The 11,541-nt window shown below is 43.0% G+C and overlaps 3 protein-coding genes across 6 annotated transcripts in view; all 3 read left to right on the plus strand.

The window, feature by feature from the left end:
• The window catches only part of LOC135333342 (E3 ubiquitin-protein ligase TRIM71-like), a 36,008-nt gene extending 35,547 nt beyond the window's left edge, over positions 1–461 (plus strand). The window contains exon 8 of the mRNA XM_064528319.1: positions 233–461. The gene's annotated coding sequence lies outside the window, so the exon portion shown is untranslated. The remainder of the gene's footprint in view (positions 1–232) is intronic.
• Positions 462–4,663: 4,202 nt separating this feature from the next.
• LOC135333343 (E3 ubiquitin-protein ligase TRIM71-like) lies at positions 4,664–10,049 on the plus strand. 3 transcript variants are annotated; one of them, XM_064528322.1, is made up of 11 exons: positions 4,664–4,733; positions 4,812–5,659; positions 5,802–6,128; positions 6,217–6,278; positions 6,340–6,446; positions 6,579–6,678; positions 6,776–6,939; positions 7,339–7,654; positions 7,978–8,089; positions 8,574–8,693; positions 9,762–10,049. In XM_064528322.1, the coding sequence occupies exon 2, from the start codon at positions 4,822–4,824 to the stop codon at positions 5,650–5,652; it is 831 nt and encodes a 276-aa protein (XP_064384392.1). In that variant the 5' UTR covers positions 4,664–4,733; positions 4,812–4,821; the 3' UTR covers positions 5,653–5,659; positions 5,802–6,128; positions 6,217–6,278; positions 6,340–6,446; positions 6,579–6,678; positions 6,776–6,939; positions 7,339–7,654; positions 7,978–8,089; positions 8,574–8,693; positions 9,762–10,049. The 3 variants fall into 3 exon arrangements, with proteins under 3 accessions (XP_064384392.1, XP_064384390.1, XP_064384391.1); XM_064528320.1 differs by having other exon boundaries at positions 4,812–5,634; XM_064528321.1 differs by lacking the exon at positions 4,664–4,733 and having other exon boundaries at positions 4,740–5,634.
• A 31-nt stretch (positions 10,050–10,080) lies between these two features.
• Positions 10,081–11,541, plus strand: part of LOC135333273 (nuclear pore membrane glycoprotein 210-like) — a 12,839-nt gene continuing 11,378 nt past the window's right edge. For both annotated transcript variants that reach the window (XM_064528200.1, XM_064528201.1), the window contains exons 1-3: positions 10,081–10,323; positions 10,663–10,802; positions 11,489–11,541. The exon at positions 11,489–11,541 is cut by the window's right edge and continues 79 nt beyond it. In XM_064528200.1, the coding sequence (XP_064384270.1) occupies positions 10,154–10,323; positions 10,663–10,802; positions 11,489–11,541 (363 nt within the window). In that variant the 5' untranslated portion in view covers positions 10,081–10,153. The remainder of the gene's footprint in view (positions 10,324–10,662; positions 10,803–11,488) is intronic.

An 11,541-nucleotide genomic window follows, 5' to 3' on the forward strand; every position in this document is an offset into this window, starting at 1 on the left:
AGCGACTTTTCAATTACGAATTGCGAAATTCGCTCAATAGATTGGTTATGCAATTTCCCATTTATAGTTACAACGCAATCAAGCTTGTACAGTGTCATTCACAATCCATTAACCTCTCATTGGTAGTACTGTCCCTATTCCTGTGTTGTACACTACTGTCTATTTAATTGTAGATTGTGTTATTTATGTTTATGTGATCAATTTCCTGAACCAATTTTCCCTCCCCCCACAGTCTCGTGCATGGACAAAGATGATGTGTACAGTTTTGGAGTGCTTGCTTGTGAAGTGGTGAATGGCAGATTTCCTAAAGCTGCTGTATTTCTTTGTCTGCTATCGAGTATGGAAGGTGTATGGCGGGAGCTCCACCCACTCATCACCTCCTGTGTCTCTCACTCCCTCAGGACAGACCCTCCATGGACACTGTGCTACACCACATCAAACAATTGAACTCTGAGTCTTAGCATTGGTGCATGAGTGTGTTATTATTAATTTGTGTATATAAAGAATAAAGAAATGTTTTTCTTATTCTGCAAACAAAGTGGGGGAGGGGCTGCTCAAGATGAGGGGGTGTTGCATGGGGTCAGAGATCAGAAAGCAATGTGGACTCACTGTACTGAAAGCTATAAACTATCTCTCCTAGATATCAAGATGAAGGCAGCCTTGATAGCAGCCACGGTCCTCACACTTGTCTGCTCCCTTCATAAAGCCAGCTCTCTGGGGAAGCTGAACCTACCGGTGGTTTTACTTCCCTATGTCCCCTCCAGCACTGGAGTCAAGGTCAACTTCGATCACTCTGAGCTCCTCTCAAGGTTGCTTCTCTTGGTCAGTGTACCTACTGTGTGTGTGTGTAGGGGAGGGGGGATACTGGTGCAAGCTGTGACTTAGCAGGGCGTAGCCCGGCATGGCCGGGGGACACGCTTATGTAGGATTTGTACTGCTGTGTTATGCAATACTGCTCTGTAAGCATCATTATAAACCGCAAAATGCTGCTCTGTTTGGTTATGAATAAAATTATAAACCGCACGTCCGGTTAGAAATATCGTTATCTTAGAAATACTGCAATCTGATTGGGCTGCATTCCTCAGTGCAGCATTACAAATCCTATATAAGCATGTCCCCCGGGCTCCCGTTGAGAACGTGTGGCAGGCTATGCCCAGCTATAGCTGTGACCCTGAGTTACAGTCAATAGTTAATTAATTAAACTTGGTGAAAAGATTTAGGCCTAAAAATAATTCTAACTAACATTGGCCTTAATAATTATTGCTCGGTGAATTCCAGCGTCCAATAGTTATAGTGCACTGCAATAAATAATATTAATGATTATATGCCACCCACACACACACACACTCCACACACACACTCCACACACACACACACACACACACAGGTTGAGCATTAAACCGGACATAGTGTCAGTGAAGCCGTTGTATTTGGAGGAGGAGCCTGGATGCTCTCAGGAGGCAGAGCTCACGGCTCAGTCCACTAAGCCAATCAGATTGAGCAGTATCATCATCGCTGAGGATATCAGTGAGAAGTGGTTAACTTACTTTAAAACTAAGACACCTGTATGCCAAACTAACGTGTTGAAAATAATAATTATGACAAATAAATGGCCTGTTGGGACAAATGGTAGCCTAGGGACTCGGCTAATTAGAGTGAGTTTAGGTATATTTCAACATTGGAGCAACTGCATTTGCTAAATTAAGTTCCAACTGACCATTCTAAGACTTACTAGATAAAATATGATGTAGTTCTATTAAGACTCACTAGATGGCTACTGAAACAGGAGAGAACACAAGACCTTTAGTCATTGGTATTGTTATTATACTCTCTAGCTGTCTCATGATTCATTGAGCACCTCTCCACAGAAGAAATGGATGGCCAGAACTCTCTATTGTATATGAAAATAGAACCTGTTTCATCTGGAGTTGTTAATGTAAGTAGTTAGTACACCCACACACAACAACTATAGAACAAAAACTTAAGAATTAAGCTTCAAATACCAGCCTACAACACACCTTCCCAGAGGAGGAATGCCAGGGTCAAAAGGTCACTAATTAAAACACCACGTGGTCCTATGTTTTACATGTAAAACTGAGTTTACCCTCGCGCCCCTGAGTTTATACACCACCAATAGCTTGATCCTCTTTATGATCACAACAAAAATCGGTTGAGCTATCGCGCCCCAGAGGAATTAGCTTGAGAGAGGAGATCCAGGATTTAATTGCAACCTTAGCTTTGACCTTTTATTGAATTAAGCCACAAGATATGGAAATTAGCCTTCTGTGGCTACGGTATAAATTTTGATGTACTGGCTTGCTGCACTGGATAGATCTAGGTATAGTAAGCTTTCCAAGCAGGCAAATAAAGAACAGAAACGCTAAGCTGCTATATGCAGCAAAGGTCAAGAACCCAGAACAAGAATGTTTAATCTTTCATTAAATGTGACCCTATTGACGCTGGCGTTCCTCCTCTGACACCTTCCCACCCTACACAAATATATCTTCACCCACCCACACCACACACCACACACATGCACACACACACACCACCACCACCACCACACACACACCACCCACACCACACACCACCCACACCACACACACACACCACCACCACACACACACTACCCACACCACACACACACACACACCACCACACACACTCACACCACCCACACACCACCCACACCACACACTCACACCACCCACACCACACACACGCACACACACACACGCACGCACACACGCACACACACACACACACACACACCACCACCCCCCACACACACACACCAGCTGACAGCTCTGGAGGATGATGCAGTGATTGCTGCCTACCTTCTACCTGCTACTGGTGGTGTCGGGTCAAGAGAGATTTTGTCTTCTACAAGTTCGCAGCACATGAGGTTTGTTATATAGTGTTGTGTTTGGAATGATGGTAGTAAGCAGTGGGTACACTGTTATCAGGTTCCAGTCATCAGTACGGTAGTAACAATGTGGATAATACATACTGTGTACAGTTACAAATTACGCAAGCTAACATTAAGTCCTTTGGGACACAAGTCTCTAAATTGTGAATTCAAAAGTCTTCTAATTGTTTCAGTTCTTGTAAAGTAGTTGCTGTGTGTGTCTATTGCTTAAGCTTGTACTGATAAGTTTGAGGTTTTGTGATCCGAAAAATTGAAATGTACGCATACGTAGATTGTTTTGTTATTCTTAATATTCGTTCGGTGTTGGTTTATTGTGTCCTTGAGTGTTGTCTGGGTGTATCATCCGTATTGCTTCTTACATTTAGTGCAGGTTATGAGGTAGATAATGTTGTTAGAGTTACAGGTAAATGAGTTTCTAATGGTGTATTGGCGACCTGTCGATGTGCTGAATTACCCGTGTTGTAGTGCTTGCAGGTTACACATCTCGGATGCTTGCATGTTTGGATTGTTGTTTTAGTATTGACGAGGTTAGGCATCATACCTGCAGCAGTCGTGTGTGGTTGACAAGCTCCTTCATTACCTAGCATAAGAATAATATATTATATAATTTGCTCGTCTGTGTGGTTGATTCGTGCTACCACTAATTCATTGCGTAGAGTTTTGTGGCCTAAAGTAATAAATCGTGGATGTGCGACGTATTTAGAAAGTGTTTTGTAGTTTTGTAAGATCGTGGATTTTAACAGACTAAATACTGGTGGAGGTAGACATTTTAGGATTGGTCGTCGCGTAGGGTATCATTGTCTATCTTTATACGTTTTATAGTTTTCATTGTTTTGTTGATAAGTTGTTTGGGGCATCCTCGTTGTAATAGTGTTTGTTGGAGTAGTGTGATTGTTGCATAGTAGTTACTAGTCAGGCTGTTTGTACGTACATATCTGATGCATTCTCCTTGAATAATACCTTTGTATAATTTGCGTGAGTGGACTGAATTGTAATGTACGTATTGATACAAGTTTGTTGGTTTTTGGTATGTTTTCGTGTCGAGTGTCGTGCTTGAAAATAGTCATGTCTAGTTTCAATGTGTGTATTCTCAATCCCTCTCAATAATGATGTTTGTTCCTTGTACACAAGTGGTCTCAGGCTGCTTGTATGGGCATTGGGTTGTGATGGACAATAAGCACTTGGAAATAATTGCCTAGTGTTGATTGTTTCGTCTCTGTCTCGCTGGGTATCTCCTGGTGCGTTGTTGAGCTTGTATACATTGCTCATCCCTTCAACACTGGATTATTGTCATTAGCAAGAAAAGTTTTGATACGTAAATATCCCGACCACAAGAGAAGGCTGGTGGTGTGAGTGGGTGGGGCAATGGAGTCCACTCAACCATGCATCTCATGGACCCAATTAAGAGTGTTCTAACATAATTATACACATGAGATTATCATCCGTATGTATGTATGTATGTATGTATGCTGATTTTTGTATTATGATGAATTTGAATACATTTTGTGATCTTGTGTGTGTGCATTGGGTGCATGATGTGAGATCAATTTCAACATGGTATGGAGTGTTGTTAACATGGAGGGTGACATTGTATGAGTGTGTGTTGTCTGTATCTCAGTCAGAGGGCTAGCAATAGAGTGGGTGTAGAATGTTGCTAGGCAATATAGCCACAAGTATGTGTGTACCATTATGGCTAACCATAATCAATACTTTGATCCTATGAATATTGTTGTGCATGCATCACCTGACCTGTCACTGAGAGCACTAAAGGTTAGCCTGATCCCAGCCCCTCTTACTACTAAAGGTGAGCTTATTGTATATACACTGATTAATTTTTGGCTATAAATTATTGAGTTAATCTGTCCTTTTCTTCCTCCCTCAGTTTTGTGTCAATGGGCAATGTGGCAGTCAAGACTATCAAAACTATCAAGCACCCTCATGGAGTGGCACTCAACCAAGCTGGGGAGATAATTGTGGCTGAACACGATGCTGGTATTGTCTCGATATTTAGCCCAAGAAGAGACAAGCTGCGAACATTAGACACTCGAGGCCCAGATTTTGGGGAGATGAAGACTCCTCGTGGTGTGGCAGTGGACGGTGATGACAATATTCTGGTGGTGGACGGTGGTAATCATCGACTGTTGAAGTTCTCACGTGGAGGAGACCTGATAGCAGCAGTAGGTAGTCATGGCGATGATCCTGGACAGTTTAGTGATCCTCGTGGTGTTTGTGTCAACAGTGTCAATGGGAAGGTGTATGTGACTGATAATGGTGCTCACTGTGTTCACATCTTCAACTCTGACCTCACCTCTTCCAGCAAATTCGGCAGTGAAGGCAGTGGTAATGGACAGTTTAAATATCCCTATGACGTTGCATCCGATCGTAGTGGTTGTGTGTATGTGGCTGATAAATATAATAATCGAGTGCAAGTCTTCACACCCGATGGTGGCTATCTGAGGCTGTTTGGGAAAGAAGGCAGTGGAAATGGAGAACTTAAGTTGCCTGTCAGCATCTGTGTGTTCAGTGATGATCTGGTGTATGTGGGGGAGGATGGGAACTATCGTGTCTCAGTGTTCACGTGTGAGGGAGTGTTTCTCAAGTCATTTGGATCACAGGGATCTGGACCAGGACAGTTCGATCGTCCTCATGGCATAGCAGTAGACCAGTGTGGTGTGGTCTATGTGTCTGATTATTGGAACAACAGAGTACAAATATTTTCCTAATTTTTTTGTTAGTAACATTGCTAATAAATATTGAAATTGAAACCAGTGAATTCTTTGCCCATGCTGTCCCTGTGTACGTGTGTACTGAGTCTCTCCTGTTATAGTCGTACCTTTAGTATCGTACCTCACCCCACCCCTCTCCGCTGCAGGGTCTCCATGGTTACATAGTGCTGGTGGCGGGCATCAACACTGATACGGGCAAGGTCTAGGTTTGTCTGAGGAAGAGGAAGTGGAGCCTGATATCATCAAACTACTATCACATGATGCTACAACCCTCCATGGATGTGTACATTCTGCCACTGTCCTTTGTCGAGTATCGGGTGGAGAGACGAATCGAAGCATGGGAGGTCAGAGGTCATCACCATGCCATTAAAGCAGTATTCATTGGAGCTGACCAATATGACAGTGGGGAGACTCCACCCACAGAGGTCAAGGGTCACCGGACTGGTGGTGGGCTGCACTGAAGCCAGACATCAGTATCCTAATATTGTGTGTGTGTGTGTGTGTGTGCAGTTGCTTAGAGGCTTTGTCGATGATGTCACCATTTTCTTAGCCACCCTCCAGACACACTCCATCAGCCTCTAAACCAAGTGCTGGAATACACGTCGTCCCTCCTCATCACCTTGGTGAGCAAAGGGTTAAACAAACAATGCTGATTGTGCATTCTTATGATTCTCCCTTCTCCAGGTTTCTCCATCGCCCCCGGCAACAACTGGATGTTGGAGGTGGGTAGAGACTACGCCATCACTGTGAATGTGTTTGACAAAATGAACCACAAGATTATCATCACTGAGGTCAGCCCAACACACACGCACGCACGCACGCACGCACACACACACACACACACACACACACACACACACACACACACACACAATACAATACAATACAGTTATACACACAATACAATACAGTTGTCCTTGCAGAATCTCTTGTGCCGAGCCTGTTTCCATGACGATACGACCAGTGATTGGTCATATGCCAGACTGCCCTCTATTGACTCAGACGAACAATCACAATATTCAGGTACACTCTTAACTTAGTTAAGTATATACTAAGACTTAGTCTATACGAACTCTGAATCAATGTCTTAATTAATTGTCTTTATTGTGTTGGTCTGTAGTTTCCTGTGCGGAGTGGATGACTTTTGAACTTTGAAATAATGCTGTATGACAATGTGGGTAGGACGTTTACAACTTCAGAATGCTGCAATGTACGTTGTGATTGTCCAATCAGAACGCTCTACCCACCCTCAGACCTCCTCACTACAACACAAGGACTCAGATAGTAAGTGTGTTGTTGAGGGGGACAACTTTTGCCACTGATTTTAGCATACCATTACTTTGATAGAACTTCCTATAAGAGTTACATGTGTACAGTGGTGGCTGTACCACTTTGAGAACCTGTAACTTGAATTTAGGTAGTCTGATTTAAATTTTCTGAAAATTAAATGGATTTGGTATGCTTAAATTATAGTTGGCCAGATTTCAGTTGAAGACCATGGACTACAGTCCTGGTCTTTTTCTGAAAAAAATTAATTTTGTTGCGTTCAAAATGTGGGGGTTGATTGTGTCATTTTATTGAGCTTCTCTTAGCTTTCATGAAACCATAAAACCATTCAAATTGCATACATACAAAATGTACACACACACACACACACACACACACACACACACACACACACAGCGGCAATAGCGGCAATATTCTCCCGGAGTCGATTAACTTTCTCTCCTGCTTCAAAATCCACCAGAGCTGATGCCTAATAACGAAGTACTGCTCTTCAAGCACCCTCTAAACAAGGGCGCCCTCACTATAACCCACGGCTCTGTCATTGAGTTACTTGACTGTTTACAGCACCCAGACACTGGTGAGGTTCATGACCTCCCGACCCTCATAACCAAGCACCAGGTGGTGGAGATCAACGACCAGTGCAAGTGACCCCCAAACACCTCGTCATTCTCTGGGACCCCAAACAGAGTTCAAATACCAGCACCAATTGAATGTGAGTGTGCTAGCTAGCTTGTTGAGAGCTAAACCTGTGTAGGGTACCAGCTACATAGGCTTGTACATGGCTTGTAATAATAATTACCGTATAGCGAGTAATTTTCGTATGGTAGAAAATAATGTTCGTATTTTTCGTGTTGTAGAGCATCATACGAAAATTAAAAACTGCTCTACCGCTATAGGTTCAACGTCACTATCCTGAGCTGTACCAATATTTAGAATACGAAATGTATGTAAGGACAGTTCATACGAACATTTGCATCAAAGAAAAGTGTAGTAGACAGTTGTATAATTCCGATTGTAATACGTTTTTTATATCAGGTGACTGAATGGTCTTGTGAGGTGGAGGGGATTGCTCACCACTAGGACCAAGGGGAAGTCCCTAGTGGTAGCCATGGATACCAAAAACACGGCTCACTTTGATAAAACGGAGGTAACGTACATTATGCAATATGTATTGCTAGGAGCTCATAAAGAGGATTATCCAACTCCCACGCACACTCCATTCTGATCTCCTGTTTAGCAATAAATTGCCGAAATTGATGACTTAGCATGCAGGGGAGGGGTAGTTGAACATCTTTCAATAGCCATAACTTTAGTTCCGTTGATCTAATGTCAAAACTCTCACGATACTTTTTTCTGAAAGCTTAGAAAGAGACCTTTCAAATTATGTTTTTCGATCTAAAATTTTGTTGCGGCCAGAATTTGTTGTTTTTTGGAAGTAATGAACTTTGAGGTCTCTTTCTAAGCTTACACAAAATCAGAAAATCGTTGAAATAATTATGATCCACTGAATTCAAGTTTTGGCAACGTAAACATGCAGTCCTCGGACCATTGATTAAACTGATGGGGTTGTTGAACGGCCATAACTTTATCACACCCACACACACACACACCCACACACACACACGGGGCAGACACTGTGTTGTGACGTATTTGTAGCCTCAATTGAGCGTATTGAGATCACAACTCGTACGAGGGAGCTGCTGTTGGGGGAGGAGCCGAACGTTTCAGTGTGCAGGATTTTTACGAGGAAGGTACGTACGTTTCAAAGGGGTTAATGTGGAAACAGTTACAGTTAAGTAGTGGGTGTGTTGATAGTCATCCATCACTAGGTTTGCTGGGAAATTTGTAATCCATTCTCTAGAATTTATTTGTGTACCTAATTTGCTCGTTATTCTCTGACCCTTGTACTCAGAGATGTGCCCACAGAATAAGGCCTATAGTTTACTAGGATCATTTATGAGATGGAGGATTGAGATATTCCGGGCACACCACTGTCAGTGTGTACTACCGTATAGCGGGTATATTTCGAGGGTATAAATTTTCGCGGATGGACCATTACAAAGGATTTCGTGGATTTTATTTTCGTGGTCTGAGTTCCAGTCTTTTGGCGCATGCGCACATCAACATGCAGCTGTACCTCCACACCGTTAGCCTCGAATCCAGGCCTAGCCTGTGTGAGGCACCTCTTATTGTCGATAGGTGTGGTCAATAATACTGAACACGCCTACTATTCAAAAATTTTCGTGGGTATAAATTTTCGCGGTACAGGCTCAATCCGCGAAAACCGCGAACATTTATACCCTCGAAATATACCCGCTATACGGTATAGTGGGTAGGGTATAAACGTTCGTAGAATGACCGTTGAAAGGTTTTCGCGGATTTAATTTTCACGAAATAGCAGCCTTTCTGCAGCATGCATGCATGCAATATTAAATTCTAAACCTGTGTAGGATACCAGCTACATAGTCTTGTACATGGCTTGTAATAATAATTATTATACGTGTATAATTATGATGATCCCATTTTGTACTACATCAGGAGTGCATGAACTCCTGGTACTATAATAATTATTATCGGGTTTAAAATACAGCGACTTTTCAATTACGAATTGCGAAATTCGCTCAATAGATTGGTCATGCAATTTCCCATTTATAGTTACAACGCAATCAAGTTGTACAGTGTCATTCACAATCCATTAACCTCTCATTGGTAGTACTGTCCCTATTCCTGTGTTGTACACTACTGTCTATTTAATTGTAGATTGTGTTATTTATGTTTATGTGATCAATTTTCTGAACCAATTTTCCCTCCCCCCACAGTCTCGTGCATGGACAAAGATGATGTGTACAGTTTTGGAGTACTTGCTTGTGAAGTGGTAAATCCCAGATTTCCTGAAGCTGCTGTATTTCTTGGTCTGCTATCGAGTATGGAAGGTGTATGGCGGGAGCTCCACCCACTCATCACCTCCTGTGTCTCTCACTCCCCTCAGGACAGACCCTCCATGGACACTGTGCTACACCACATCAAACAATTGGACTCTGAGTCTTAGCATTGGTGCATGAGTGTGTTTGTTTTCCAAATTGTCATTTGTGATTCTTGCAAACAAAGTGGGGTGGGGCTGATCAAGATGAAGGTGTGTGTTGTATGGGGTCAGAGATCAGAAGACACGTGGAGAAAAAGGACTTCATAAATACTAAAAGCTAGAATCGAAATGAAGGCAGCCTTGATAGCAGCCACGGTCCTCACACTCGTCTGCTCCCTTCATAAAGCCAGTTCTCTGGGGAAGCTGAACGTACCGGTAGTTTTACTTCCCTATGTCCCCTCCAGCACTGGAGTCAAGGTCAACTTCACTCTGAGCTCCCCTCAAGGTTGCTTCTCTTGGTCAGTGTACCTACTGTGTGTGTGTAGGGGAGGGGGATACTGGTGCAAACTGTGACTGTTATCTGTGTCTGGATCCTCGTGTCATAGTTGGTGTAATTATCGTATTAATTAAAAATCTTAACATACTTCAAGTGAATTAACAGATCATAATGGATCCCAGCGTCTAATAGTTACATAGTATACTAACAGTTTTATATCCCCCCTCACACACCCTCCACACACACACACACACACACACACACACACACACACACACGCCCCTCACACACCCTCCACACACACACACACACACGCCCCTCACACACCCTCCACACACACACACACACGCCCCTCACACAGGTTGAGCATTAAACCGGACATAGTGTCAGTGAAGCCGCTGTATTTGGAGGAGGAGCCTGGATGCTCTCGGGAGGCAGAGCTCACGGCTCAGTCCACTCAGCCAATCAGATTGAGCAGCATCATCATCGCTGAGGAGATCGGTGAGAAGTGGTTAACTTAGGTATCCATACTTACACTAATTGCCTGTGTCCCAAAATGTTTATCCTACGACAATTACTCGCTGTACGGTAGGGATCGCTTTACGGTGGAAAGATCAATCGTTGTGTCAGCTAAGGTCTGGAACTCTGGCACACATCCCTGGGTTTACTTAAGTACACACACTGATTTTTACTCAATTATCGGGATTTTTAGATGCCTTCTCGCTTAGCGATGAAACTCAAGCAAATATTTGTCGGCTAAGGTCTAAACATAAATATTGTTGGTAACAGCAGCTTCATCTTTTTTTCTGTCGTGATGTCAAAGACAAATCACAGTGGTCATTGAAGTGTTTTCACACTACTGGCTGAGCTAAATGCAAACTAAATGTCATCAATTTTGCACAAACAAGTGAGAACAAATAATTTACTTTCTAAAAAGGCACTGTAAAAGTTCACTTAATTAGCATTTTAATGACTCTGGCATACTTGCCAACCACTAAATGAAGCCATAACATAATTAACCACGGAACTTCTGGGCAAATGATCCGTGTCCCTTAGGCTACCATTATTTACCCACACACACACACACACTCACACACACACACACACACACACACACACACACACACACACACACACACACACACACACACACACACCCACACACACACACCCACACACACACGCAGCCACGGGGCAGACACTGCGTTGTGACGTATTTGTAGCCTCAATTGAGCGTATT

This window comes from Halichondria panicea, chromosome 3 (assembly GCF_963675165.1).
Source record: "Halichondria panicea chromosome 3, odHalPani1.1, whole genome shotgun sequence".
NCBI classification, from domain to species: Eukaryota; Metazoa; Porifera; class Demospongiae; order Suberitida; family Halichondriidae; genus Halichondria; species Halichondria panicea.